Source organism: Neoarthrinium moseri, assembly GCF_022829205.1.
Source record: "Neoarthrinium moseri strain CBS 164.80 chromosome Unknown scaffold17_Wmoseri_CBS_16480, whole genome shotgun sequence".
Classification (NCBI taxonomy): Eukaryota; Fungi; Ascomycota; class Sordariomycetes; order Amphisphaeriales; family Apiosporaceae; genus Neoarthrinium; species Neoarthrinium moseri.
The window spans coordinates 542,322-569,183 of NW_026055131.1; the positions used below are offsets into that span (position 1 = coordinate 542,322).

The window sequence follows — 26,862 nt, forward strand, 5'->3', positions numbered from 1 at the left end:
GCATCTGTCGGCCCTTCCGGTGTCATCGCTCCATAGCCCTACCAGTAGTCATCACCATGCCGAGAAAGACGAAGCGTCAGTCCAATGAGACTCCGGCTCGTTGGTCCGCTGAAGAAGAACGCGACCTCCTCTTACTGCTCATAGCCGTTGGCAGAGTCGACAAGTCTGCCAAAGCCTCGGCATGGGACACTGTCCACGCTTTGTTCCTGGCGAAGGGACACAACAAGGCTCGCAACGCTCTGCAGTAAGTCAAACCGAGGGATGTTAGAGGTGCACCTGCTGTCGTACAGAAACTGAATCCTCTTTTCAGAACCCGCTGGAGCCGTGAACTGAAACAGCACTCGGACGCCATCACTGGCCTCATCGATGGCCTCGAAGAGGAGGTCAAGGCCGTTCGCAAGGACGCCGGAAGCATCGCCGTTCAGAGGAAGAAGGGACGCGGCAACCAGACCGCTGCGTTAGATCCCATTGTGGAGGAAGCTGAATATGAACATTACAAGGAGGAGAACCATCCCCATGACGCCCTCTCCGATCGCAGAGCTACACCGGGGCCTTCCCAGCCCCGGAAAGGGAGTCAATCCAGCCGGTCAAGCCATTCGTCCAGACAGACCACGCCCACACCCGATACATCTGTGGCTGAAGATTGCCGTACGAATCTCCATGGCAAAGGAAAGGGCAAGAGCTCGGACATCAGCGCTGTCAAGCTGCTCGACATCCCCTACCGAGCGGACCTCAAGGGTCTGTTGCCGATCATTGATACAACTGGTAAAGTTCGAGGCTTCATGGCCCTAGATAATGAGACTGCCGGACCTGACATTCACGCCTTTCATGAGACAACTCTGTCGAACACTCTCGCCGAACGTGGATATGAGAGTGCCGACGTGCCCGGCCTCTTGTGGGCTGGTGATGGCAATCTTCTCTCCACCAACCCCGAGCGCTCCACGTCAGGTCAGACCACGACCAGTACCCGCAACGGTGGGAATGTAGCCCGTGCCGCACATACCGGCGCCCAAGACTCGCATGTCCCTCATGGCACTTCCCGTTGTGGATTTCGAATGGATCGCTACAGGTTCCCATCGCCGCCAATCAACCGCGGTAGAGGCTCCGCCAACCACACAGAAGACCAGACCTGCCTGCCGACGGCCGGCGGCGGCGGCGGCGGTGATGCAGACCCGTTCAAGATCGACATCTCGGAGAACATCGATCCGGCTTTGCTCGTGTGGAATGAAGACCCGTGGGCTGACCTGCGCGGTCGTAGTCCGGCGGCATTTGGTGACGACCCCTTTGCGGATCTCATGGGCCCGAACGACCCGACGCGGGACTTTGCGTGTGGGAATGACTTGATATTCCCGCTTGAGCTAGAGCAGAACGTCCTGGATGAGGCATACCCGGTTATCGGCTTGGACGGTGGCTCTGGGGAAGATAACGGAGCGGGTGAGAGAGCCACGGGTTCGTCCTCGAGGTCGGGATAAGTGCGAGAGTCAGCGAGGTGCCTGTAAGGCTTGATTTGGTTTTATTCACGAGTACGATGAAGAGAATGGCCGGGATATTGATTGATTTCTCGTACGGGTGATGGGAGGGAGTTGTTGGATGAGATCCCTTGGGGTACGGACTGGAGAGTGGTCAGTCTTGATCTGTCTCGATCTACCCGCTTGGCTCTGGCTTTCCGGCGTAACATATGATCTGGGGGTAATTTTGTTGTAACTTGCCACGATACCTACAGACTGATCTAGATAGTTGTTGATCTTGACCCCACCAAAACGATTTCTGTGTGCCACCGCATGCCTCAACGATGGTAGGACCATGTGCCTTCTAGGAGGGGCTCTTCTTCAACATTTGACACGACTTGAACGGGCCTTTCTTCTGATATCTGGGTTGCGGAACAGCAGTCTTCACGTCTACAAAAACCCATAATGAAAGATGGACAGATCCTGTCAGTTGAGCAGTTACTACGCGACTCCATCATTACTTCACAATCAACACAAGTCACGATCACATTCACCATCAAGACAAGTTGTATCATGTACCAGAGTTCGCATTCATGCTAACTGCATGTCAGGGTGGGAGAGAAGGTCTGCTAGCCAGGCCGAAGTAGAAGGTGCCTGGTCTAGGTGTCTACCAGACCGAAAATGCCGTGAAACCTCAAAGTACAATCCAGTGAGAAATGGGACCTGCAATCCAGTGACCCGGCCCTAGCCAACGCCTATAAGGTCGCCGAATGATTATTTCGCCGAAGAAATAGGTCGCCGAAGGACTAGGTCGCCGAAGAAATAGACCGCCGAGAAAAAGGTCGCCGAGGGCGTTGGTCGCTCGGTCATCAAGAAGTGAATTTTTTTGCGTCGTTTTTGTGGGGGGGGGGGGGGGGGGGTGGTTTCGTCATGTGTAGTGAAATCGGGGCAGTGTAGTGTAGTGTAGTGTAGTGTAGTGTAGTGTAGTGTAGAAGAAGCAAAGTCAGAGACCGAGATCAGTGAGGAAGGAAGTTCGCCGATGTCCGTCCACGTAACCGTGAGACCTGCTCCCAGGTGCCAGAATGGAACTCCCAGAAGCATCTACTGTTTTTCGTTTTCTTCGAACCTGCCGCCGAGAAGTCCATGCAAGCAGTACGAGCCAACCCATGAGAACATCGCGAGAGGATCCCATGTCATGCCGAAAAATGGTGAAGTGACATAACGCAGGTTGGCGCCGCCGATGGAAATCGGGAGGAAGAAAAGAGAGAAATCAGTCCAAGGTGGTCCACGGCGCCGATGGAGGGATCAGAAAAAGCCGTAGTTCTTATCGTCCTCATGCTTCTCATCCTCGAAGGGGTTGCGGCGACGAGTGAAAGTGTAGAAGTCCTTGCTGTCCTCGGTGGCGTCGCCAACGTTCTTGTTGTCGTTGGCCTGGTTTAAGCCGCCCGGGTGGTAGGCAGGGCCTTGGGTGGTCAGGGCAATCCACTCGCTGGGCGTCATGTTGGGGAAGGGCCAGTCGTCCTTCGTGTTCTCCTCATTGTCGAGGCGATCCCAGTCATCAATCTCAACCTGCTGCTCGTCGGCGTCCTGCTCAAGGGGCTCCTTCTTGATCTTCTTCTGCTGCGGGGCATGCTGATTCTGGACACTGTTCTGCTGGACGCCCTTCTTGTAAGCGGCGTGGCCCTGGGGCGGCTTGTAGTCGGGAAGCAGAGCAAGCAGCCCGTCGTAGAAATGTCCGACACGCTCCTCCTTGGTCGGGTTGTGGCCGAGACTGGGGAAGAATGAGCGTTAGTTATTGGGCCTTTCACTCAAAAGTTACGTTATCGTGACGAGGGACTTACACCTCAAAGTCGTCAGGGTTCTGGGCCTCGAGCGGAACTCGATCCCAGAGGACCTCTCCGGGCTTGAGAGGCACATCGAGAAGGCCAGAAGCGATGTAGGGATTGATGCCCTCAACCTTGCTCAGACGCGCAGTCAGAGTGCGGTCGTTAGTGGTGGGACTAAATTGGCAAGTAAAGGCCTGGTTAGTACTAGCTCATAATGGATAAGTATATGATGTGAACATACCGGTAGCCCTTCTTGAGCTCATCAGCGTACTTGGCCTCCCACTCTCGGGTGTTGCCCGCGACATCATACTCCGCCATGGTCTCAGAGCGCTTGGCCCGCGGTTTGGGGGTCTGGAAGCCGACACCGACATCGGCGTCGGCCTCGAACATGGTCTGAGAACGCTTGATTCGCTTGGAGGGCGTCTCGATGTCACCGTCGACATCGGGGCCGGGGCCATAGTCGTCGATCTCCTCCTCGGGGTCGTAATCCTGGTTGTAGCGAGTGCCGGCAAAAGCAGCAGCGGCACTGCGCTTGCCACGGCCGCCTCGGCCGCCACCAGACGCGCGACCGGAAGAGCCACGGCCACGGCGAGCAGCGCCGCCTCGGGGGGCGCGGACAGGAGTGCTGCCAGCGCTGCCAGCCGAAGCAGCAGGGGAATAGAGGTTGCCGTCCCTCTTGCGAAGCTTGATGAGATGCTGCCTGTACCAGGAATATAATCAGCATTTTTTGTCTGAACATGCGGTGAAACAGTCAAGGAATGAGACGAAATGGCAAGTGCATGTTGGGATCAGTTCATTCCCTCCAACGGCAGGTACGATCAGGGGAAAAGTTAGAACGGAGGTTAGTTTTACTTCAAGGCAACAACGGTGCAGTGGAAATCCTTGGTTGCGAGGTCTTGACGAATTGCCTCCCACTCGACGTCGGAGGGAGGCGCATGCTTGAAGATGGCCGTGAGCAGCTGGACGTGAGCCTCTTCGTCCCAGATGAGGCGGCCCGAGGGCGTGGTGTGAACCATTTTCCTCCGGATGGTGATCAAGCTTATGGGTGAAGAAGGTAGCTGATGGCAGTACAGACGAAAATTGTGCTTGGACAATGACGTGACCAAGCAGATGGGATGGTGGTGGTGAAGGAAAGGAAGAAGGAGGAGTGGCTGACTGAAGGCGAACAGCGGGTTTTGTAGAGAACCAGGAGGATTCAAAAGTTCACAGCTGGAGAACAATGAATTCACCATGGGAAGTGAAAATATCGGTCGGCGATGGGGTGGCTCCAACTGTCGAGGAGTCAAGGAGGACGTCGAGGCACAAGCCGTAGGATGTGAGGTGCCTGCCATGCCGTCTCAGTGAAGGTGTAGCTTTGGAGCACAGACACGGCATGGCAATGCCCACCACAGGCCTGCTGCCGAATCTCGTCACCGAGATGGTAATGTTGATGTTGTAGGACTTCTCCAGAGCTCGAGTGAGTGTAATGGCTTCAGCCAACTGTTGGCTTTTGGGCCTGTTGCACTGGATTCCACAGCCGGTTCTTATCCGAGAGCCAGATTGCCAAGAGTCGGTTCTCTGGTTACAGCTATCCTCCAACATTGCTAGATCGCAATGCAGATCGAAAGTGGAAAACAATTCAGCGAAGTGGCTCACTTCGATACTAGTATCCATGAGCTAACGGTGGACGTGATGAAGTATATGTTGCTGGTGGTCCGAATTCCCTGGGGGTGGCCCGAGTTTCACGGAGTGGATCCGAATTCTCCTTAGCGTGGTTGATAGTTATAATTGAGCAATATAAACTGTCAAACAGCTGCGAGCCTGTTGTTCATCTTGAAGTTCTGCATGTTGTGGCTCCCAACGAAGATGGTGTTGTGCAGAAGGAAATTGCAGTAAAAGAACGGGGTCGTGGAGGTTTACCTGAGAGCAGACACCGAGAGCTTGATGCCTTTTCGACTTAGGTCCGCAACGACTTGACTCAAGTCCTCGTCCGTGAGGTCGAGACCTGCCAAGGCAATGAGAACGGCCGCAGAGACGTCCACAATCCACTTCATCTTGGCTGATGGTGCAAACGATGAAGTGTTGTTTGTTGTGAGCTGTGCTGATGGATCAAAGATGGTGCAAGGGGAAAGTTCTGGTGAAGGATGGGTATTGTGTTGGCCCAAGCAGAACTGCGGGTTGTAGCGTGAACTTTTGTTTTGGGGTTGTGGTAGATAGAGTTCGTGGTTTTGATCTCCAGTGAACTAGATGTGTTTATCTCGACCAAGATTGGCGTGATCACCTTGAGTGTGCGTGTTGCGTTCGCCTTGAAAGAAATCGCTGACTTGAAGGCTCGGCACATTCGTGGGGCCTATCGTGATGGTCCACAGAGGGCTGAGACCCAGAATATGGCCCTCGCTCATTTGGAAGAACATAAGCACCTCCTCTTGTCCTTGGATTTTGTCAAAAGGAAAAGTCCTCTTGGGAACGCTCCAGATTGTATCTTCGATGCTTGTTCGATACTTGCTCCCTCGGTCCTTGTTCCGTACATCTCTCCTTTCTCCACGGGTCCAAGAAGTATATAAAGACACACCTTCGTCAGACCTTGGATTGCTTCTCCTATCGAACCTTGTGATAACCTCTGCATGCCGTTTTGGAAGGCGACCCTAGGGATAGCTGTATGTATTCATGTATGGTTTCAGAGCCGAATCTTGCCGTCGATGAGAAGAATAATTTGCGCGCCCGTTGGCGAAGAAAAAACTACCCGCTGGCTGTCGTTTTGCCGAACCTGAGTGGCTCGTTGCGCCTTCCCAATTTCGCCAAGATGCCAAGTTGCCACATCGTCCTTGATCCATCTCCCTCGCGAGCGAGGCAAAGGCCTGGTTTCAGGAGGATGTGCGCCTTTCCTGTATTGAAACTCCATGCTTGCACTCAATAAAGGGAGGCGCTCTGAAGTGGGTTGGTCTTCTCACGTAGATCGCAACTGATGAAGCTATCCTGCCTGACCGTATCCTGCCACAGATTCACGAGATCTTACATCGGACTAGAAATTCATGGACTTACCGCAACGCCTCGTAAGAGATGGTATGACCTTTGGCTGCCATACCCTGGACGATTTCCTGCTTCTGAAGAGCGCTAGGCTGGCCGATCACGTCCATCAGAACCACAACGAGGTCCCTGTGGACGTACGGGCCACTCCAAGTTGCGCCGTATTTCATCTTGGCGTCGTTTTCGAGGAATAGAGGCTAGGATGATGTTTGACGGGTTCGGTGACGCTGTGATCGACTGGGATAGTTGAGTGGAGAGAAGAAACCTCTTACGTGGTTAGACGGAAACTTTGTCTGGGGGTGAAAGAGGGTCCGTCGAGGGCTGTCTGTCGAGGAGAGTCGTTGAACTCGACAAATGAGATGTGGGTAGGTCATCGACGGAAGCTTCGCACTTGCGCGTCGTTCAAGTAGTGAATGTTACCTAGGTGAATGACCCGGATGAATCAAGGGATTGTTACGAGCAAGACCACATCATCGCCACGAAGTCTATCGATTCACCGATGCTTAAAGTCTGGACTCTCTTGCTTATATGGTTTCACTAGCACAATCCTCTCAAGCTGAACCCGGATCTAGAATACTTGTAATAGCATCGGCAACGCGAATCCGAAGTAGGATGCCGTAAGAGAGGAGGTACTAGGCAACTCCAAGTCCAAATCCTAGATCCTATCTTCCGCAAAGACGGCAAGTACAATTTCCTTCTTTAATACCAACTCATAGACTGTCTAAAACAAATTAATTCAATCTGATACAATTCAGCATCGTCTGTCTCGTGCGCGGTGATATGTCAAGTCTTGCCGCCCTCGCCAACGTATCGTCATCTGACTAATGTAGTGCGTAGAGCTACCGGATTACGACCTCCGCCATTGAGCAATCGTTGATTTGGGTGGATTCATAGCTACTGAGCTGACTATCGCACATGTACTCTGGCGCTGTCTGGCTCTATGCTCGTGCTACCTCGGAATGAAGACTTCTAGCAGTGCGACTTCAAATGTACTCTCACCACACTCGCATGGATGAGTCTTGCATCTCATCATTCTAGAGTGAGAAGCATCGTACTGAAAATATGCCAGTCCTGGTGTATGATTGAGGGTCGCTTGCTGACTGGCTTGTGGCGCTCTATTCTTTACGACGTGGTTCGTCACCAGTGGACCAGTACTGATTTCTTACTTTGAGTGGAAGTCATGTTATTTTCTAGTTTGGAACTCTATCGCTTTGAATATTCAACCGCATGGTGCAGAGCCTGGCGTGAGAGATGAGGAATACCAAGCAAACAATGAAAGGGAGATATAAGCACGAATTCATGACGATGGCCCCGATTCTAATACGGTAACGTTACCTCGATCAAATCTTTTGCTCCTGCCAATAACCCCTAAACTCCACGCACGGAAAACGCTCCTTCAGTTATATACATGCATTGTCATACGCCGCCGAAACAGGGATATCATCTGCGAGTCCTGATGGGGGTTACACTGAATCATGTAGACCAAGATTTTTGAACACCGCTTTTCGCTGTTCTCTTTACAGGTTTGGCATAGGGACAATGATACCCCGCCCTTGGACCTATGCTTCGCCAAAGTACCTGTGTATAGATTAGCCTTGAGATGAGTGAAAAGGCAGGGAGTAATCCTTACTCGGGCAAGTCAGGATGCACCATAGCATCTACGTGCCCATCGGCGTCGAGACTAAGCTCTGCATCATCGACGAGAGCATCCGAAGGATCGTCCAGCCTCTGATGCTCATCGAGCCTCTGACGCTTCGCAGGCTGTTCCTCAAGATCTGTCTCGGCATGCATCAAGCCCAACGTGGACGGGTCCTGGGATGGGATGGTCAAAGGGACCGGCGCACCAGCGGAGACCAAATCATCATGACTTGGCGCAGGAGGTAGCTGCTGCTGATCCTGCAAGGGGAAAGAGGCATTTAAGGAGGGGTCTTGGCCAGGCTGAGCAACGGGCGCGGGTGGCTGCTTCCTAGGTCTGCCACGCCCTGGGCCTGGGCGTCGAGTGATAGGATTCATACTCGGATCTGCCTTTCGGGGGTTGTCTGATGATGATGTTGTTGTTGAGCCGTTGGGGATTTCGCCCTTGTTTTGGGCCCGGCGAAGCCCCTGAAAATGTTGTCTAGGGGGCCTGTCAGCTTACTACCTTCAATCGGGTGGAAGAAAAGCGTCGCTCAAGGGAAAAAGACATGAGACAACCGGGCGTGATGGACGGCTCGAGGAGTCATGCTGGTCTGGCCCCTGTTGCTCAATGGAGGTGGTCTTCGTAAACAGCAATGATACCTTCATGAGAGCGGCCTCACGTGACCCTCACTTGAGTGCATACCGAGTGCGCCTGGTGGACGTGAAGGCCGACTTGGGACTGAAACATACAGAGACAGAATGTGCTCATCAGGCCGCTATGAGCAGAGGAAACGGGGGTCGGATGTAAGAGTGACAGGCAGAGACAGAGAGCATCAGTACGTACCGGCAGCCCTCATTGGTAAAGCCATATCCAAGACCTCGCATGTGGTTGCCGATGGTGGCCCATTCTGAGCCGCTGATGACGCCGACGTTCTTGATGGACAGAATGGTAAAGAACAGATCTTTGTCTGCCCTGTCGTTCCAGTTCTTGTTCATCTTGAGATGATGGACCGCGGCCGGACTGGGCTTGACTTGGATTCGGACTAACAGCAGAAGTGGAACTGCGGATTGAGAAAATTGCTAAGGGATGGCGTCTCTGAGTGGACTGAGGACGTTGGCCAGCCCCGAAGGTAGAAATGGGAAAGTCGGGTACCGCCTGTCTGCCCGCTGGCCTGGCAGCCCTGGCTGGCTCGAGTCCGAGCACTGGCCCGTGCACTGAGACCGCAGAAACTGCCCAGGGCAGAGGGCGGGGGGGCTTGGAACTCGTCTGGATGCAAAACCAGCGGCATCGAGATGCACTTTGGGTCACAACGGGCGGCCGTACTACGGTGGAGATCCTTGCCCCCATCCTGACGAATGAGCACATCTGTGAGGCACCCTGTACTGACGCCAGCCCCAGACAGGCCGTAGCCCCCATACCAGACTCTGGTCTCACGTGAACAGGCGGCCAAAACGCGTAATGCTTGCTGGATCAGCCAGCGACCCACGTCGAGATGCGACGCGACTCCCCCCAACCACTTTCATTTCGGCTTGATCATCACGACGCGCCCCCGCCATCCCTCAACACGAGGTGCCAACTTAACATGCTTGCCACAACTTCGATGAGTACGTCCTATTTACACCGTAATGACCAAACTCTTCCGTGCTCTTCTCGCTGCTACGACGTTGGGCCTCGACCGAGGCTATTTTTACCGCGTGCTGCAGAAATCCGCACGGAACGGCTACGGTGCAAATGGCCACTCGCAGTTCGGTATTCCTCGGCCACAAGATGTGCTGTATGTAGCAGACGCAGCCCACCGGGACTCTAGTCGAAACCTGGACCTGGCTCTAGCGACTCATCTCCTGATAACCACATGCAGGCTTGCGCAAGTGCTGTGCCTAGGTCGCCTTGACCCAATCCGCCATTGTCCAATTGTCTCTTCCAATTCCATTTTTTCCTCTCATGAGATACCACTGCAAGGCAAACTAAGGCTCAGCGAGACCCCAGCCTCCTGAATTACCGATGACTCGAATGAGTCACACGTTTCACAGTGGCCATCCCCCACTATGGAGTACAATACATCTGCATCAGGCTTTTGCATGTCCCGGAGGATATGGCTCGCGCCCGGCGTAATTGCTTTTTCGTGACGATCCCTCCCCGGCAGCGATTCCGTCGTCCACTGCCGTTTGCTGCACCATACCCCATATCGATCAGCAATCACTCCTCTTAAGCCAAGTGAATATACATTTGGCCTGGATTCTCCTATCGAGCTGTGGAAAGAGAGGGCAACCGATGCATTACAAGCCCTTTCTCAGCACCGAGCGAGTGCCCTTCGTTGCCCGGAGTCTGATTGACCTCGCAAGGTGGGTGGTGTCGTCTGAACTGTTGGCCGAGGGTGTCAGGGATCAGACCTTCGCTTGACAAGGGTCAAGAAACCACTTTACGCGGTTGAGTGTGGTACACCGCGCTTCCATCCCACCAAATCGCGTCTCCCCACCCGCCACCGTCAGCCAAGAACAGCAATCATTGATTACTTTCCTCTGACACACAAGTTGCTAGGCAACCTAGGCAGCCATGTCTTTGAACCGGGTCCTGAGAACCCTTGCCATGGCCGTGACTGGTCAGAGATGCGTAGCTCGTGCCAAGGCGGGTCTGCATGCAAGCACTTAAAAGGCCCCTTATCACTGTGACCTATCCTTGTCCTCCCCAGCACGACCATGAGAAGCAAACAGCATCTCATGCAAGTCGCTCTCTTTCGGTCGTCAGCTTGCGCTTTTCTTAGATGTGCTGCTATTGCAACCTTCCCTTGTCCCAGCGTTGGACGGTTTGGCCTTCTTCGTGCCGCTTGAAGAAGCCTTTCTGCCGTTCATCAGCAACCCCGCCTGAATATAGTCCGCTGCGCAGCTTTGATGTGATCCGTTGATTCAAAATCCGGTCTCTTCAGGCGCCTCGTCCAAGAATATAACATATATCCCGCTTGCAACATCTCACCAACTTTCACAGTTACCCCTTCATGAGTCACTGCACCTTTCAGAGCCTCCACGTTCTGTCTGATCTTGATCTGATCGAAACCCTCAACTTCTCCCAGTATTGAGTGTGCACTTCTTCTTGAAGCAGCTGAAAAGCATCAAGCCTCGAGGCCTGGCCGAACCTCAAACTTCCTGAGTTGTCAACTGCCTGAAACGAAGCAACATGTCGAACAACGATAATGCAATGGCCAGGTTCCTGTTCGCTATCTTGCAGCAGAAGAACTTGAAAGACGTAAGTCAGACTGATGTGTTCGCTTACGAAGACCGGAAGCCGGAGGACTAATTCGACATCAGATCGACTGGAACCAAGTTGCCCGAAATCCAATACTTGCCCAAGAGATCACGAATGGCCACGCCGCACGAATGAGATACTCCAGGTTTCGCTCAGCAATGTTAGGACTTGAGCCTCAGCGACGCAACAAAACCTCGAAAGAAAAGTCTAACCGAGTCACCAAGTCGAAGAAGGAGTCCAAAGACACGAAGTCGAAGAAGGACGACCAGGTCAAAGCCGAATCAGCCACTTCTCCCGCGGCAGGTACAGACAGAACCTCTCCCGCGCCTCGGATCAAGCAAGAAACTATTCCGTCTGCCTACGACAACCGCCTTACACCCGCAACGATGTCTGCAACCCCAACTCCGACCACCCAGCATGTCATTCAGCCTCGGCTCCTCACCCCATGCAGCGACACTGATATGTATCCGACTGCCCAAGCGCTGACATCCAGCCCAGCGAGCGAGATGATCAATTCTCAGTCTGCATTTGACTTCAGCAATCCTCACTGTAGTCACGACCCCACCCAGTGGCAGCAAAGCCCGATGTTCTCAGCTTTCGATCCCAATTATGCATTTGACGGTCTAGGCATGGGCTATGACCATCAGAGTCTTCACCATCACGGAGACTACTCAGCTATCCCACACCCTATGGCAGACGTCGAAGGCGAAGGCATCAATGTCAAACATGAGCATTGGGACAATCACTGTGTCTGATTGGGACTAGACTATGTCAGTCTGTTGAACTGAGGGAGCCGAGTCTTTGGTGGATCATAGAGTTGCTGCTGTATGCTGAGAGGGTTAAAATGACCACATTTCTTGGGTTTTATTGGGGTTATTCTGGATACGGGCCGGTCGTTAGGTGTCTAAGGCGTTCAATGAAGATGTATTGGCCTTCACTTACTACCTCATAATGCTGGATGAATACATGTATCCCTGCTCTCTACCAAGTGCCCACAGCCTCGATGTAGCCAACTAGCGTGTCTTGATTTTAGGTCTGGTGTCTTTCAATAGGACGATGTACACCTACCAAGCACAATGATCAAACATTTCGGGAAATCTACTTTCTATGTTCGGTTGCCTTTAAGCAATAGAGTCTTCATTTTGACGCTTTTTCGATATGCAAGCACGGTATTTGGGATACCTTCCCCAAAGGCTGGGATGATACGATCGCGGTTACTTGAATTTCAGGTTTGGTGTACACGCAGATGATTTCTTTTTCCCATGAGCATTTCACGTTAGGCCACATTCGTCACCCGGTGTACCTATTAACCTTTCTGCCCCCATACTGTCACGCGCAGTCCTTCCAAAAGCAGTCTTGCTGCAACTGACTTGAGGTAAGAAAATATTCCCCGCTGCTCTCAAACTGTGTCCGTCTTTATCGGCGGTCTGAACGTACAATATTGTTTCAAGCTCCGTCAAGGATATCTCAGGCCTCTGAAGTTCATACGGCAACTCCCATCCCAGTCATATTGTAAGGCACGCATCACGTCCTGTTCGTTCACCAGATGCCAGAGCTACTTTTTTACCGACTCTTGAAATGTTTCCTCATTTGACTCTCCATTTCTCAGTACCCTTCCATATGTTGATTCATGACTAAACGTATGGTCGCAGGAACGCCACATCTTCAGTCGTCGCCCCACCTACACGACCACCATCCTTCGACACCGAGTACAACACACATCAAGAGTAGGTACATTGTTCATTCATCTTCATATTTGGTCAGCACAGCGTCTTCGGACAACCCAAAAAAGACAACATCACCATCTCCCCTACATCTGCGTCACACAGCTTCAACCCATAAATTCTTCCCGTATCACCTTTGACAATCTACTAGATCACTCAACATGCCTCGAAAGGCCACCGCCAACTCAGCTGCTCCCAGCGAGCTCCAAGGCCGCCTTTCCCTTTCCATCATCAAGCATCTCAAGGCCAAGCCGGACAGCGACTGGGAAGCCGTAGCCCAGGATATGGGACTCAAGGATGGCGGCATTGCCAAGGTTTGTATTGTCTCTTGCTTTCATCCCATGCAAACACGCCGACACTGTTACAGCAACGATTTAGCCAGGAGATGAGGAAGCTCGGCGCAGCTCCCAAGGCCCAGGCAAGCAAGGCCGTCAAGTCTGGAGGTGTGCGCAAGCCGGCCAACCGTCGCCCGAAGGTATCGACCCAGTCATCCGTCGATGATGCCGATGATGCCGATGAGGACTTCGTCGACATCAAGGATTTGGTCGAGATCAAGGAGGAGAAGTCTGACTTTGACACTAAGCCTTATTCCTTTGAACGAGACATCGAGAAAAACCCCGCAGCTATGGAGGACTCTGAGGAGATCTAATCACAAGGCCAGCCAGCCAACCAAGGAGGCATTATGGAATATGGATGCCCACGGGCGATAAACATGGATTGAGGCCACCCTTAACCTCGCATCATATGCGACGAATTGACTAATTGCATTCGCAATATTTCATGGCCTCCCTCTTGACCACGTTCCTTGCGTCGGTGATATAGTGACTCGTGACTCGTGACTGTGCGTAAGATTGTAGCCCTTTATAAAACAAGCATGATGCTTCACGAGCAGGCCGCAACTCACACTTTGAAGGCATAAATAGATGCGGCAGGACGCCGCGTGCTTGAATTTTGGTCCTATGGCAACAGAGCGTATCCCGTTTGATGCTGGATGGCCGCTAACCTGTTTCGTCTCATCATACAGCACAGGGACGGCACGTACCAGTACAAAAGCAAGTTTTGCGTGTTGTCAAGGTGCTTCTTCCTTTTGACCAACATCAACAACTCAACTCAACGCCATAGTCGTTCAACTGCTTCATACTGCTCAACTGTTCATCAACACATCCACTCACTGACCCAAACAATCCATCATCCCATTCATCAAGGTAAGTCATATCTGACTTCCCTTCTCTCAGATCTGGTGTGGCTCGCAAACGACTACGGCGCCCCTTCTATATTTCGTCCCTTCCAAGATCACCTTGTCTTTATCTTACCGTTCAAGTCGAAAGTAACCCTACTACAGCATCCCAGCATCACACACAACTACCGTTCCATCTCACTGACAAGACATCAAGATGCCCGCCAAGAAGAACACCAATGGCGATGCCACCGGCTCCGATGGCAGTGTCGTCACCCTCACCGAGGCTGAGATCAAGCTAATGAGCGTTGTTCTCAAGCTCTCCGGCCCTGGCAGCAAGCCCAACCCAAACTGGGATACTGTCGCCACCGAGATGGGTCTCAAGGACAACAAAAGTAGCCGAGAGCGGTTCCGCCAGGTCTGCAAGAAGCAAGGCTGGTTCGAGGCGGAGGAGGCTCCTGGAACTCCTTCCAACCGCTCCGCTAAGAGAAAGGCATCTGCCGACTACAGTCAGGGAGACCGCGAGGCTGAAGCAACCCCGGTTCGAAAGAGAAAGGTGAACGTCGAGAAGGCTGTCGCCGCTGCCATCGACGACGCTCTGGCCGAGGATGCAGAGCTCAAGAAGGAGGAGCATGTGGAGGACGACATGACGGGTGGTGAAATCTAATCCCATGCCAGAAGGACCTTTACCTCACCCTACCTCACGTGATGTACCCCTTTGTTTACAGACTCGGATTGGTTTGGAACTCATTTGGCACACATGCCTAGTTCAGTATTGATGGATGCCGCTTCGGCTACCAGACAAAGGGTTGGGAACATGACTTTGGACTTTCTGTCTGGCTAGGTAGTCATTACCAGACAGTCCCCGAATGAACACGAAATGACCTCGCTTACAGTTGAAGCTGTGAACTGTGTGTCTTATCATCTTGCTTGAATACACCCTTTAATGCAAAGACACAAGACCGAATTTTGGCCAAACCCTTGCCTTTATCTTACTATGAAGGCCTCATGCAGGCAGCCACCGTCAAGGGAAGATGTAGCTGGAAGTCGGGCAGTGGTCATCTCATACAGACTTCCAAAGAGCGCGCCCACCACTAATGACTTATAATAATGTCTTCTGTCCGTCGAAGTCATGTCTTTCCCTCAGACTTATGACAGACCTAAGACCATGTCCAAGCCTTATCGTATCTGTCTCGATTACCCATCGTTGGCTCAGGCACGTCTATCAAAGGTCACATACTGCTCTTGATGGGACAGGATTGCGCCACCACTGGAACCTATTCTGGAACACCTCCCGTCCCTGAATCGACACCATCGGTCGGACATACAGCAACGAGCAGACAGATTGCGACTTCATACACAACTGGCTAATGCCTACAGCTGTGTCCACTAATTCTCGAACTGGGTCACCGTCGTCGCTCCAGGTCGACGCCTTCAAATCTCCACGTCTTTGCCAGTCCACCGGACGACCAAGCCCTACCGCATCACACGATCCGGTGGATCTAGCTACTGACCTGAAGCCTATCATTTGTCGTGGGAAAACTGTGTCTACTGGCTGTACCTGCCTCTTGGCCTCCCTCCACTCATCCATCAACCACACCTAAGGTTGAACATCTGAACCCAGCCCAACACAACTGCCCCTCACAGTCTTTTCAAGACCATCCATCTTGACCCTTGTCCCACTTCTGTCAGATCTCTTGATCGTCTTCTACTCAACCTCCCACTCCACCGCGACCGCTGTTCAAGATGTCTTCCAAGGACGTTGATGGCCAGTTCCAGTTCTTGATCGCCTGCATCAAGAATTCTACTGCCGGCAAGGTATGTGACAGGTTTCATCTCACCCTGACCCTGATAGCCCTCATTCATCAAATGTGTACACGACGATGGCAGCTCCTGCCTCTCCGACGAAAATTTTCCATAACATTTGCAATCGCTATCTACGATATGCCACGATCTCATATGCTGACTCTATCTAGGTTGACTTCGGTGAAGTTGCCAAGCAGTGCGACATCGTCAGCAAGGGCGCCGCGTAAGTCCTCCAGCCATGCAGTAACCCCACACATACTGACCCTCCTCTTCCACAGTGCCAAGCGATACGAGCGACTGATGAAGGCCCACGGCATCACCAGCTCGCCCTCTGGTGGCTCTGGTGGCTCTCCTCGCACTCCCGTCAAGAAGGAGAAGGGCGCCACCCCCAAGAGCTCTGCTACCAAGGGCTCCGCCGCCAAGAAGCGCAAGCTCGAGGAGGTCGACGACGATGTTGGCGACATCGACGAGCCGGTCATCAAAGGTGAAGTCAAATCCGAAGTGAAGCCTGAAGTGAAATCCGAAGGTGCCATGACAGTGAAGACCGAATACAGGAATGGTGGCATCGCAGCCGTGGCGCCAGCCTTCGCGAGCCCGGCCGATCCTGGCACACCTCAGCGGTTCAGCCAGGATGACGATGACGACGTCCTCGTGGTCTCTTCGAGCGAGAAGCCAGGAAGCAGTGTCCCAGCCTACGGCAGCGATCACCGCCATCATCACCACCATTCTGTCACGTCGGCACAAGCTGTCCCTGCCACTCATACCTTTGATTACCCCACTAACGTGACCTTCCATCACCAGATGACCCCGATGAGGACGACACCGGCGGAGATGATGCCGGCGATGTCTAGACCGCCTTCGGGCACCCCTCTACCATATGGTTTCCCTGGTTCCTCCCCATTCATGCACAACCACGACACCTCAGCGTTCTTCTGGCAGACACCCATAGGCATGGCTCCGTCACCTTCAGGCAATGCCAAAGAAGGACACTGGGACAAGGGCTTGTGATATGATTTATGGACATGCAGAGTAAGTTCTACCTTACCAAGTCACACGTTGGAATAAGTGATGGTGTCACCATTTTACTCAACCCATCCCCTGATAGTCAGATAGCTAACTAAATTCGCATAGAAATCACAGTCTGGTAGGGCTCTAGAGATGAGAGCTTCGAGGGGCGTGACCTTGATCTCGCTCGGTTTGGAGATTCTGGCATATGGATTCATCTGTACACAGCACACATATCGGATGTGTGCAGGTCATGCTACATACAACAAAAGACTTGCGGGAGTTGGCGGTCATCTCTTTGATATTCCTGCTTGGGCTTCTCAATAGTAATTGACATCTGGTTTCCCGCGCTTGAAAGCCTTCGAATCTGTTGTGACACATGTTGCCTTGTGTGACCCGCCTGGCCCGGCGTCTGGGCTTGCCTCCCGGCCACACGAGTTGAAGGGGTTGGGCGAATCTTGACCCAGAAGGATGGCAGTAGATCCCACTCCAATGTCCGTATCATATCTCTCGAGTCTCTGCCATGGAAGGGAATCCGGCCGATGAAGTACACATACCATCATTCAGGACTTAGGCAGTGAGCACCTTTTTTTGTCCTACTGCCTGTGATGAACGCATATTGATGTCAGACAACAGAGCAGCTAGATCGCTCCTACCAGCTTCCGTGCCTGTTTCGACGAATTTATGAAGCTATCAGGCATAGTCTTTCCTCACTACCGCTTCAACTTGGCTAGCTCGTCGTTTGACCTGGAATTTAATGCCGCACCGCTTTTCTATCGCTCTGTACGGAAATGACTAAATGCTCTTCGAAGCACTGCCGGCTACTTGTGATGAAGCGGGCATTAAATGAGGAAAATACTGTCAACCGTTGATCCAAAGATATGCTCCCAGATGCTAGCAAGTCATTTACGATGTAAGTTGGCGCCTCATTCTGCGCCAGCTTAGAACCCCGCTGTACCTTCACGAGGAACAGAGACATCTGGGCACGAAGTCTTATTTAGTTCCATCGATCTGCCAGTTCTTGACTGCCCCAATTCATTGCAAGGTATTTTTGCGAGTAATTGTCGGCTGGTGCCGTGATGTTGGTGGCGGGCACTGGCATGCGATCATTCCCCCACCCCTGGCCACTATCCCCACAAACGCCCGCCAAAATCGACAGCACAACGCCACGATGTGGGACCGCTTTGCCTAATTTGACGACATGCGTTGAGCCGCATGTAAGTGGTAAGCGACGACATCAAGATGAACTGTAAAATCGCCATAGAAAGCGCTTTGATACTGACTAGGTATTGGAGATGGCTCTTTGACTTGTTGCTAACCGGAGTATGATTTATTTGGCATCGGAAAATGAGCCAACGAGCAGTGACAAATGCTGCAATGAGATGGTGTCTAGCAGCTCGGTCTGGTGGGCACCGAGTCCATGCAGACCTTCCATATATGAATCCAGTCATCCGCAAGAAATCTTTTGTCGTGACGAATGGTATGCAGGGACTATTAAGAGTATTCAGAGGCTCAGCATGATGCATAAAGCGCAGCAAACCCGTAGCTGTGGCCAATACACACCATGGTTCTGTTGCTGGTGAGCTGGCATACCTAGAGCCAAGTCGTCGCGTCGAGAACTTAGAAGCCAAGGATTTGGGGCTGGGTGGTAACCAAACGAAAGCACTTGGTACTATTTATTCAATACTCGCGAGAAGAAGTTCCAAAGCATCGTTTCTGACGCGCTCTTCAGACCAGCGGCCAACATAGGGACCATAGGGAGATGGTCTTCACTTGATTCAACCAAGAACATCCCCCGACATCATATGACATCAAATATTAAGTAGGATTCGGAATGACCACATCAAACATGCTATGATACGATATACGAATTATGATGTACTGCGTTATAAATATGGTTCCGAGTAGAACGGGAGTCTCTTGACCAAGCCTTAATACCTAGAAAGCTGGGATATCTGTTGACGACTATGGGTAATGTGAATGAAGCCTAATCTAGAGAAATTTAAGACAGCAATATCACCAAAGCCTTGGCCGCCGGCGAATTGACGATGCCGGGGCATCAGATGGCGAGGCAATTGGAGTGAGCTGCACAAACGTCCCCGCCGGGCTTTGATTGTTGTGGTTGCCCCCGCGAGCAACAATCCAAAAATCAAGAACAATCCAAATGCCCGACAATCCACACCGCTCAGTGCTGGCAGAATCCCGCCTATTAAAAAATTCCAATCCCACAGTGCTCACACCTTTTTCGATCTTCTTTCCCGTTCCCTCTTTGCCCGTTCTTGAGATACCACCAAGCTTCACAGCCAGGAGACCTTCCTCAGTACGAGCTTCACGATCCCAGCTGTAACAGCAACTGCCACCCTCTCGCAGGCTTCATCATCGTCCGGTAAGTCTTGTCCCATTTTTCTGAGTCTGCATCCATCTCCAAAACCATCACGTTCAGGGTTGTCACGATCGTTGCGCTTCAGCAGCACTTCATGGACCCCACCATGCCTGTCTTCTCCTAATGCTGTGCGCCACCAAGGTAGCCCAAGTCGTTCTGTCCTGGCTCCTACTCACCACTACACGTCGATCATCGTTGCCCCGCCATTTCACATTCTCACATACCAGAAATCATCAACTCTGCACTTCCCACACATTGGCCCATTCTGCCGTCAGCAGGAAAATTTTCTGAACTTGAAAATATTTTCTCCTGAAGCTGTTCGATTCTCCCATCTTGACCCCGCCCCTCTGTTCTTCACCACCTTGATCTGCCACTCGACTGCTTTTCCCTTTGGACAATCATTACTTGGCACCAAATCAAACCAGCTTTTCATCCTCATCTCGCCTCAGCGCTGACCCCTCTGATTGCAGTCTCGAGTCTTCTCAATCTGCACCATACTGCTTCCCACACCACCCATCTTGACGCGATACTTCGATTCCACCAGTCCGACCTTGGTCCCTCAGCATCATTGTTCGACACCCCTACATTGAGTCCGATTGCGATAGCAGTCATTGTCGATATCATACCTGCCCGACTCTGATCACCATCACCAGTGCGAAATCATCCGCACACACGTCTCTCGACCCTTCACCACAGCTGTGCAATCTCTGGTACCAGTTCTTGTCATCTGCCCCTCCCCATCTCTACCTAGACTCCTCAAGCAGTAAGTTCCCCTCTCTTCTACCCCGCCCTTCATTTGAGGACAGGCTCTGACAATAATATTCACTTCCCAGGCAAGACTTATCTTCCTTGAGATTCACGTCCCGCAGAATACTTTGCGTCGATTTGTACCTTTCGCCTACAGAAAGTTCACCTCGCACGCTCTCCCTACGAAGAGCCATCTTCTGCATATTCTACCCTTCTGTCTCCTCAACTCTCATCCAGAGACTACTCCTCATCAAGTGAGTCACCTCTCGCCATCACCTACGATGCAACATCCACTGACCGCATCACAGACACTTCCTCCCGACATCACCAGTACACGCCGTCAAGATGATGCAGCGAAACCGTACCACCTCTGGCACCCGTGCCACCACTGCTCGCGCCGTCTCTGGCCCCCACTCATCTTCTGCCGCACGCCTGATGCGCCTCCGCACCACCTCAGCCGGCTTGCCCAGAGCTAATGCTGAGGCTGCCAACTCCCCCACTGCTCCGGTCCACCAGGCATCCGCTGCTGGCAATGCCGAGCAAGCTCACACACCCATGCCCATCGATGTCAACCGTGCCAACGCTTCCAACGTCCCCGCTCCTCAGAGCCAGACACCCATCACTCCCGTTGTCCTGAACAGCGGTGAGGTCTTGAGCTCTGCCGAGTTTCGCATCATGAGAACCGAGCTCGCTGCTGCCCGACGCAATGGAGAGTTCCCCGCTACTCGCCTCTCCTCCCATTGCGCAGACGCTGTAGCCGAGGACTACGAGCAGCTTCAACGTCTCCGTCAGCTGCGTGGTGATCCGGCCCAGCCGCCCTCCGACCAGTACTACAGCGAGTTTGTCGAGACTGCCCGCAAGACCCAGCAGCGCGATGCTGAGGCAGAGGATGATCTTCGCGTTCAGCGTGCCCATGAAAATGTTCGGAACATGGTCATCAACCAGAACGTCGGTGCTGATCTCCATGGCATCATCCAGCATGCCGCCGCCAGCGCTATCGACCGAGCTCTTGCCAACAACCAGGCTCAGTCTCTTCATGGCAATGTTGTCCGCGAGATTGTCCAAGCCACCCTTCAGAACATGGATGCTCAAGGGGCTGTTGGTGTCCAGGCTCTCGACATGGACGCTGTCTTGGAGGATGTCATCACTGTTGTTGAGGCTGCTGCTCTTGATGCAGCTGGTCCTCTTCGACTGAACGTCAACCGTATGGATGGCCAGATCAACCGTATGGATCAAGCACTTGAGGGCCATCTTGAGAATCTCTCAACGCAGCTTGGTGCCATGAACAACCATGTCAGTGCTGTCGGCAACCATGTCAACGCTCTTGGAGCTTTCATGCAGACCATCAACAACACCGCCACAGCAACCAATCACCAGATGACGAGCATGTCTGACCAAGTCCGAAACACTCAAACCAACGCTCAAGCTATCATCAACATGATACCTGCCTTGGTTGAAGAGGCAATCCAGCAAGCTCTCCCCGGCGCTCTTCAGACCATCCTCGCCCCAGTACTCGCTGCAGCCATACAGAGTGGTGCAGTCAACGGCAAAGGCTTCGGTGTCAATGTCACTTCTGAGAAGGGTACCAGTGAGGTCTCTAAGAAGCCCAAGAAGCGCGGTTTCTTCAGCCGCATCTTCAAGCGACACTGCAAGAAGGATGACCGCAACGGTGGTGGTTCGCCTCCCAGCATGGCCTGCTAAGCTATTCAGCACCATCTAGCCCTCAATGCCATCAGCATCACCACTATGCAGCGACTGAGTGACACACCTCGTTCGCATTTCTTTCGCAATACCAGATTCGATTCTCTACTCTTCCGTCATTTTTCGATGCTTGGTCGTCTTCACCATTCTCCGTGTCTTGTATCCGAGCCGACTTTCTATCGGCCAGTCGTTCAAGACAGATGAGGCACATCATGCCGGCACTAGACTTCTTCGACTTTGGGCCTCTCCTCTCCACGGCGTGTAAGCTAGCTTCGCTGGCGCGATGTCTTGTTGATCGGACTCGGTGGCGAGATTCACTCCACGGAGTTTCGCCAATTCGTTCGACTCACGACTACGGTTCTCCACTTTCACCGTTTGCGACCACCTGTATCTGAAGTTTCGCGGTCTCTCTGGATCTGAACTTCTTGGGTCACAGACTTTTGGCAGACGTCCTGATTGGATCTCATTCACATCTAGGGGTTGTCAACAGCAGTAATTCTCTCGTACCACCTGCACCTTGGGGAGATCGATGTTTCAGCCAATACTTTCTCAGCAGCGGATAATCCCTTTCTTTCATTTCAGGCTTTCTCTTGGTTCTTGCAGGCCATAATCAGCACCCAATGTACGCAATGGCCCTGGTATCCAATGGATATCTGCAAATCAGGGCAACACCAGCGGAGGAAGGCAGGATAAATTTTGGTTTTCTGATTCGGAGGTTCTGTTTTGTGTATGACCCCAGTGAATAATTCACGGGTGTACTCATCTAATGATTCTGTAGTAATGAACACTCCTTCATGTATACTAGTTAGATTACTTGTCAAGCCCATCAAGTCAATAAAGTTCATCTTCTGAATGTTTGTGTTTGCACCTTGAGATGCGATTTCATAGTGTCTCCCGCCTGTCGTGATGATTGGTTCTGTTATACAAGGCATTGAAAGCTGTTTTCGTCAGCTTGAGATCACTGGACGCTGTGGTCCTGGAGAGTTTTCCGCGCTAGAGTCGAAATGATCTGGTGGTCGCAATGCAGAGCTACATGCCCCCTACATAGGCAAATATCGAATACATAGAAGGCGTATCTAGGCGTCTCATGCCATTGAAGATTATGCCGTGTCCGATTCCCCTGTCGCGCTCTCCCTCACGAATGGAAGGAAGTCTTGCTCAGCAAATACCCAGCTGCCTTGTTTGAACTTGGAAGTCCACGAAGCTGAACAGATGGTAGCTCCACCAGACCAGTTGCAAAGACTTTCAAGTCTAATTTCATCACCAGAAACCAAGGAGCTCGACCGATCAGAGCTTATGCCAAGGGAAACATGAGAGAAGTTGATTAGCAGTATCATGGTGATGCGCAATACGTTTCAAGTTTATTTAACGAACGTTGCTCTTCATTGTATTACTCCGTACTTTACTTGAAATAATCAAGTGTGTTATGTTTAGGGACCAGAAGCAGGTTCAAAAGTGTCCCAGCGTCCTGTGCTGAGGTTCCAGTATCTGTTTGGTCTTCTATTGCTCGGTTTGGTTGCATGCCATCAATCAATTATTGAGACGAGGAAAGCCTCCAGCGAAGCTCTCAGTAAGAAGACCCCGTTTTGCATCCATATTATGGTCTCTTCTCGCTATCTGGACTCCAAGCCCGAAAAACAAGCCAAAGTCCTGTGACCTACTCAGGAGGGAGCCTGGTACCAACAAGGATGGAACATGGCGCCGAAGATGGCAACTTCGAACAACGCGAGACTGAGCATCCTCTATCCCACCGCAGAAGGGTTATTGGTGAACGATGCAAAGATGTAGGCTAGTTATCTCGAAGGAAATTGAGCCTCCAAGAAGCCGCAATTCACTGCGTGAATGAAAGGAGGCGTGGCCCATGTCATACTGATACCAAGTACAAGCTATGGTTTCTTGAGGTCTTCCCGTCCCTCCACAACTGGACCTCAGTCGATATGGAGCATCGGAAGGAAAGACGACACCTTTGTCTCCACCTGTTTGACGGACCCCTCAGGCCAGGAACGGCAACACAGTACATTGACAGGGATCGCGACGAGTCTCTGACTTTGGACCGCGGCCAGACATAGGGCTAGGGTATCTCACCATGCCAACTGAGTATAGAATACGTGACGCGTCGCTGCCTTGAAATAGCCTCAAGACAATGGCCATCAGCAATGCCCTTCAAGCACCAAGAAATGGCGCACTGAAACAAGGTAAACCCGTAACTGTTCAGAATTCCGAGCTTTCAGTACGACAGCCCTTTGGTACCAGGACTGCACTGCTGCGATGAGTTGAACCATACCATTTGTTGCTTTGAAGTGATTGCATGATTGTTACTGCTCATGTATTACTGAGGCTCGCGCCCTCAGTACCATATATTCTTCAACATGGTTTACCTGTCTTATCGTATCATACGTATTTGAAGAAGAGGAGAAACCCGCCGTATCTGTTTTGTGGCCATGTGCTAGGTGCTGTCTCTCCGTTCCGATTATCACAATCCTATCGCTTTCCTCCATGGCCACTGTGCTTGGACGTGGTCGATGCCGGGAGAGAATCTCCAGTGCCAGTAATACCCTCTCCAACACCCGATCCCAGATTCGCGGTCTTCTCGTCGCTCACCGGGTTGTCCGCTGCCTCGCTCATGACCATTGCCCCGAGACCACCTGCAGTCTTTTGCGTCTGGTGCGGTCCAGCGACAGAGGGGATGGTGTTCATCTTCCCCGCATCACCCGGGACTGTAATGGCTCCTATTAGTCCAGTACAGTCGTAGATTGGGAGTGGAAACACACTGGTGGTGCCATCCTTTGCCATCTGGTTCAGGTCGCCCCCTTCGTGAGACATGATGTGTGCGTCTGATTGTTGTTCTCTTGTGTTCAGCTACTAGATGGTTGGATTGGGTAGCTAGAATTCCTTTCCATCTCTTCCGGAATACTCGGTAATCTAAGTCTGAGCTTTCCATTAGGTATGGCGTAGGATTGCTCGAGGGTGATGTCACGACTCTTAATTAGCGGGGCCTGCAGCATCACCATCATCGGTCGGAGAAATGTACGGTTCCTGCATAACCGTTTGAATTGACTTTCTTCAAACCCTCAATCGAGTGCAAAAAAGGATCTCTGCATGTGAATAAATGGTGTCATAGTCCGAGAATCGGTGTCCGCTTCCGGCAGCTTAGGATGGGTTATCCACTGCAGCTAGCCCGGATATTTGACGGCATTTAATTCCGCCACAAATACACCACTGTAACATAAAAATATCATTAATACATTCTTCGCATCGAAACATCCATCTAGGTGATCTGAGACGTTTTGCTATTTATCTTTTCAAGCTCCCGAAGACGTGTAAAGACAGTAGCGTAGGGGTAATATCGCGAAGTGTCCTCCCACGAAGAGCAGACCGCTTGCTATCGACTCCATACCAGGCACTGCGATTTTGAATGCTGAATGACACCATATCTTGGCCAGATGAGCACATGTTTTACTATGTTCACTATATGAAATCTCGCTTTGCCGTTGTATGAGACCTGAATCAATGAGGCAGTCGGCAGTTCGTGACAACAGTAGTCTTGCGCGTTTCCAGCTTGTGTTCCTAAACTCGGGTCTCCAATTTCAACAGAGAGGAATCGCGTCACGTCACAGCTACAACAGTACACATGGATGCCACCAACCAAAGGCTTCTAAATCATGGGCTTCAGGAGAACAATGCAGCAACACGTCTCATGGATAGTGGATGGGTGGGCCTAGCCGCCTAGCTTACCCAGGGGGTACCTGTCACAAGTAGGATCTGCTCACGCGATACAGATTGGTTCGGATGAGATAGCTCTACCTTGAGGACCATCTCTATCTGATGTTATCAACCGGAATGCAAGTCTTTCTTGGTTCACAAAGTTAGCCGTATTGGTCATTTTGGCCCGTGAGTCATCTTTCCTGCGTCTGTATGTCCAGCATCAGGCAAGATGCCCCCAACGCCTTTCTTTCCAGCTGTTTCCTGGTTCTGCACAACCAATGCATCTGAACAAGCAAAGAGGCCCAATGCAGTTTGTAACCGTTACATTCCAAGTCCTTAGATTCCTGTGGACGTGCTTGTGTATAGCTCAGCTACCTACTCATCTTGCTAGGCCCGTGCGTTCGATATATACTACCACATCTGTAGGACCAACCCACCATTCTGAATTCAATGATACTAAATTCAACGGACTATGGCTGATGTATATGTATACAGTTGATTAGGATGGAATTGATCTCTTGTGGTCTGCAAAGGCAGACATTAATTCGACTGGACCCTTGCATAATTCGTCCTGGCTCACTACTCTCAAGAAGAACCGAAGTGCAACAACGCGAGACCGTGCGTTGCCATTTTATTATGACACGTATGTTTGATACTGCCGATGCTATCAAGAAATGATGCATCATACGGGACTGTAACTCAGAAGAAGCTGTGGATATACTATCAGTCACGTTCGCGTCAGTTGGGTAATCATACCTGACTGATGCATGATTACTATCAGATCACTGTTTGTAGGCAAGATGTAATGCAAAGCCACCGAAATCCCCTATCCTATACGGTCTATACGGCTGTAGCAGCAGAGTAATCAAAATTGATGGGATAATCATGCGTTTGACGACCTGGCGTCCTGTCGGCAAATCTGCAATCCTGTCGTCGACTTTGCAATCCTGTTGACGGCGGTTGTCCGGCTGTTCGTCGACGACTGCCGTGTTGATCCGGTGATTTCGTGAGCGATGATTGGTAAGGCCTTTATCGACGGCGACGATTGAATTTCTGCCGTCAACAATCCGCAGTGGCGGCGACGTGGGGGATAGGGTTGACCCTCCAAGTATAAATACCCTCCCTCCCCAAATGTTCTGAACTGTTCGTTCGCTCATCCTTCCTCAAAACATCAACCCTCTTTGAGATCTTGGACGTTCCGGCTTCACTCCTCAATCCTCGACTCTCGGTTGATGATCCTTCGGTAAGCCAGCTCTTTCTTACCTCCCACAGCACCACGATCTTCGAGTCTCCCGCATCTGGCACAGCAAGGCGCGCGTATTGTTGTCCACCTTTGCTCCTCCTCGTCCCACGCTCGTCATCACGCGTTTTCTAGCTGCGAGAACACACTGCTCTGCCCTCTAATCTGCCACTTCTATCGAGAGGGCGATATTCGATCCATCGATGATCTTCGTCACCAGTAAACCCCTCCCTCCC

General features: G+C 51.8%; 10 protein-coding genes across 10 annotated transcripts; 6 read left to right on the plus strand and 4 right to left on the minus strand.

The window, feature by feature from the left end:
• Positions 1–56: 56 nt before the first annotated feature.
• On the plus strand, positions 57–1,472 carry JN550_005603 (uncharacterized protein; the record flags this gene model as incomplete). Its single annotated transcript, XM_049317249.1, has 2 exons — positions 57–244; positions 311–1,472. 2 exons carry the CDS (start codon positions 57–59, stop codon positions 1,470–1,472), a joined length of 1,350 nt encoding a protein of 449 aa, XP_049172616.1.
• A 1,281-nt stretch (positions 1,473–2,753) lies between these two features.
• On the minus strand, positions 2,754–4,290 carry JN550_005604 (uncharacterized protein; the record flags this gene model as incomplete). The annotated part of the gene is made up of 4 exons (XM_049317250.1): positions 2,754–3,219; positions 3,290–3,448; positions 3,516–3,974; positions 4,127–4,290. The coding sequence occupies 4 exons, from the start codon at positions 4,288–4,290 to the stop codon at positions 2,754–2,756; spliced, it is 1,248 nt and encodes a 415-aa protein (XP_049172617.1).
• Positions 4,291–4,477: 187 nt separating this feature from the next.
• On the minus strand, positions 4,478–5,307 carry JN550_005605 (uncharacterized protein; the record flags this gene model as incomplete). Its single annotated transcript, XM_049317251.1, has 2 exons — positions 4,478–4,769; positions 5,174–5,307. 2 exons carry the CDS (start codon positions 5,305–5,307, stop codon positions 4,478–4,480), a joined length of 426 nt encoding a protein of 141 aa, XP_049172618.1.
• A 2,532-nt stretch (positions 5,308–7,839) lies between these two features.
• Positions 7,840–8,893, minus strand: JN550_005606 (uncharacterized protein; the record flags this gene model as incomplete). Its single annotated transcript, XM_049317252.1, has 3 exons — positions 7,840–7,858; positions 7,911–8,396; positions 8,742–8,893. The coding sequence occupies 3 exons, from the start codon at positions 8,891–8,893 to the stop codon at positions 7,840–7,842; spliced, it is 657 nt and encodes a 218-aa protein (XP_049172619.1).
• Positions 8,894–11,069: 2,176 nt separating this feature from the next.
• Positions 11,070–11,893, plus strand: JN550_005607 (uncharacterized protein; the record flags this gene model as incomplete). Its single annotated transcript, XM_049317253.1, has 2 exons — positions 11,070–11,138; positions 11,201–11,893. 2 exons carry the CDS (start codon positions 11,070–11,072, stop codon positions 11,891–11,893), a joined length of 762 nt encoding a protein of 253 aa, XP_049172620.1.
• A 1,130-nt stretch (positions 11,894–13,023) lies between these two features.
• JN550_005608 (uncharacterized protein) lies at positions 13,024–13,511 on the plus strand (the record flags this gene model as incomplete). Its single annotated transcript, XM_049317254.1, has 2 exons — positions 13,024–13,176; positions 13,230–13,511. The coding sequence occupies 2 exons, from the start codon at positions 13,024–13,026 to the stop codon at positions 13,509–13,511; spliced, it is 435 nt and encodes a 144-aa protein (XP_049172621.1).
• Positions 13,512–14,256: 745 nt separating this feature from the next.
• Positions 14,257–14,706, plus strand: JN550_005609 (uncharacterized protein; the record flags this gene model as incomplete). Its single annotated transcript, XM_049317255.1, has 1 exon — positions 14,257–14,706. One exon carries the CDS (start codon positions 14,257–14,259, stop codon positions 14,704–14,706), a length of 450 nt encoding a protein of 149 aa, XP_049172622.1.
• Positions 14,707–15,785: 1,079 nt separating this feature from the next.
• Positions 15,786–16,853, plus strand: JN550_005610 (uncharacterized protein; the record flags this gene model as incomplete). Its single annotated transcript, XM_049317256.1, has 3 exons — positions 15,786–15,857; positions 16,016–16,068; positions 16,124–16,853. 3 exons carry the CDS (start codon positions 15,786–15,788, stop codon positions 16,851–16,853), a joined length of 855 nt encoding a protein of 284 aa, XP_049172623.1.
• Positions 16,854–20,325: 3,472 nt separating this feature from the next.
• On the plus strand, positions 20,326–21,681 carry JN550_005611 (uncharacterized protein; the record flags this gene model as incomplete). Its single annotated transcript, XM_049317257.1, has 1 exon — positions 20,326–21,681. The coding sequence occupies one exon, from the start codon at positions 20,326–20,328 to the stop codon at positions 21,679–21,681; it is 1,356 nt and encodes a 451-aa protein (XP_049172624.1).
• Positions 21,682–24,162: 2,481 nt separating this feature from the next.
• On the minus strand, positions 24,163–24,504 carry JN550_005612 (uncharacterized protein; the record flags this gene model as incomplete). The annotated part of the gene is made up of 1 exon (XM_049317258.1): positions 24,163–24,504. The coding sequence occupies one exon, from the start codon at positions 24,502–24,504 to the stop codon at positions 24,163–24,165; it is 342 nt and encodes a 113-aa protein (XP_049172625.1).
• Between the last annotated feature and the right edge of the window lie 2,358 nt (positions 24,505–26,862).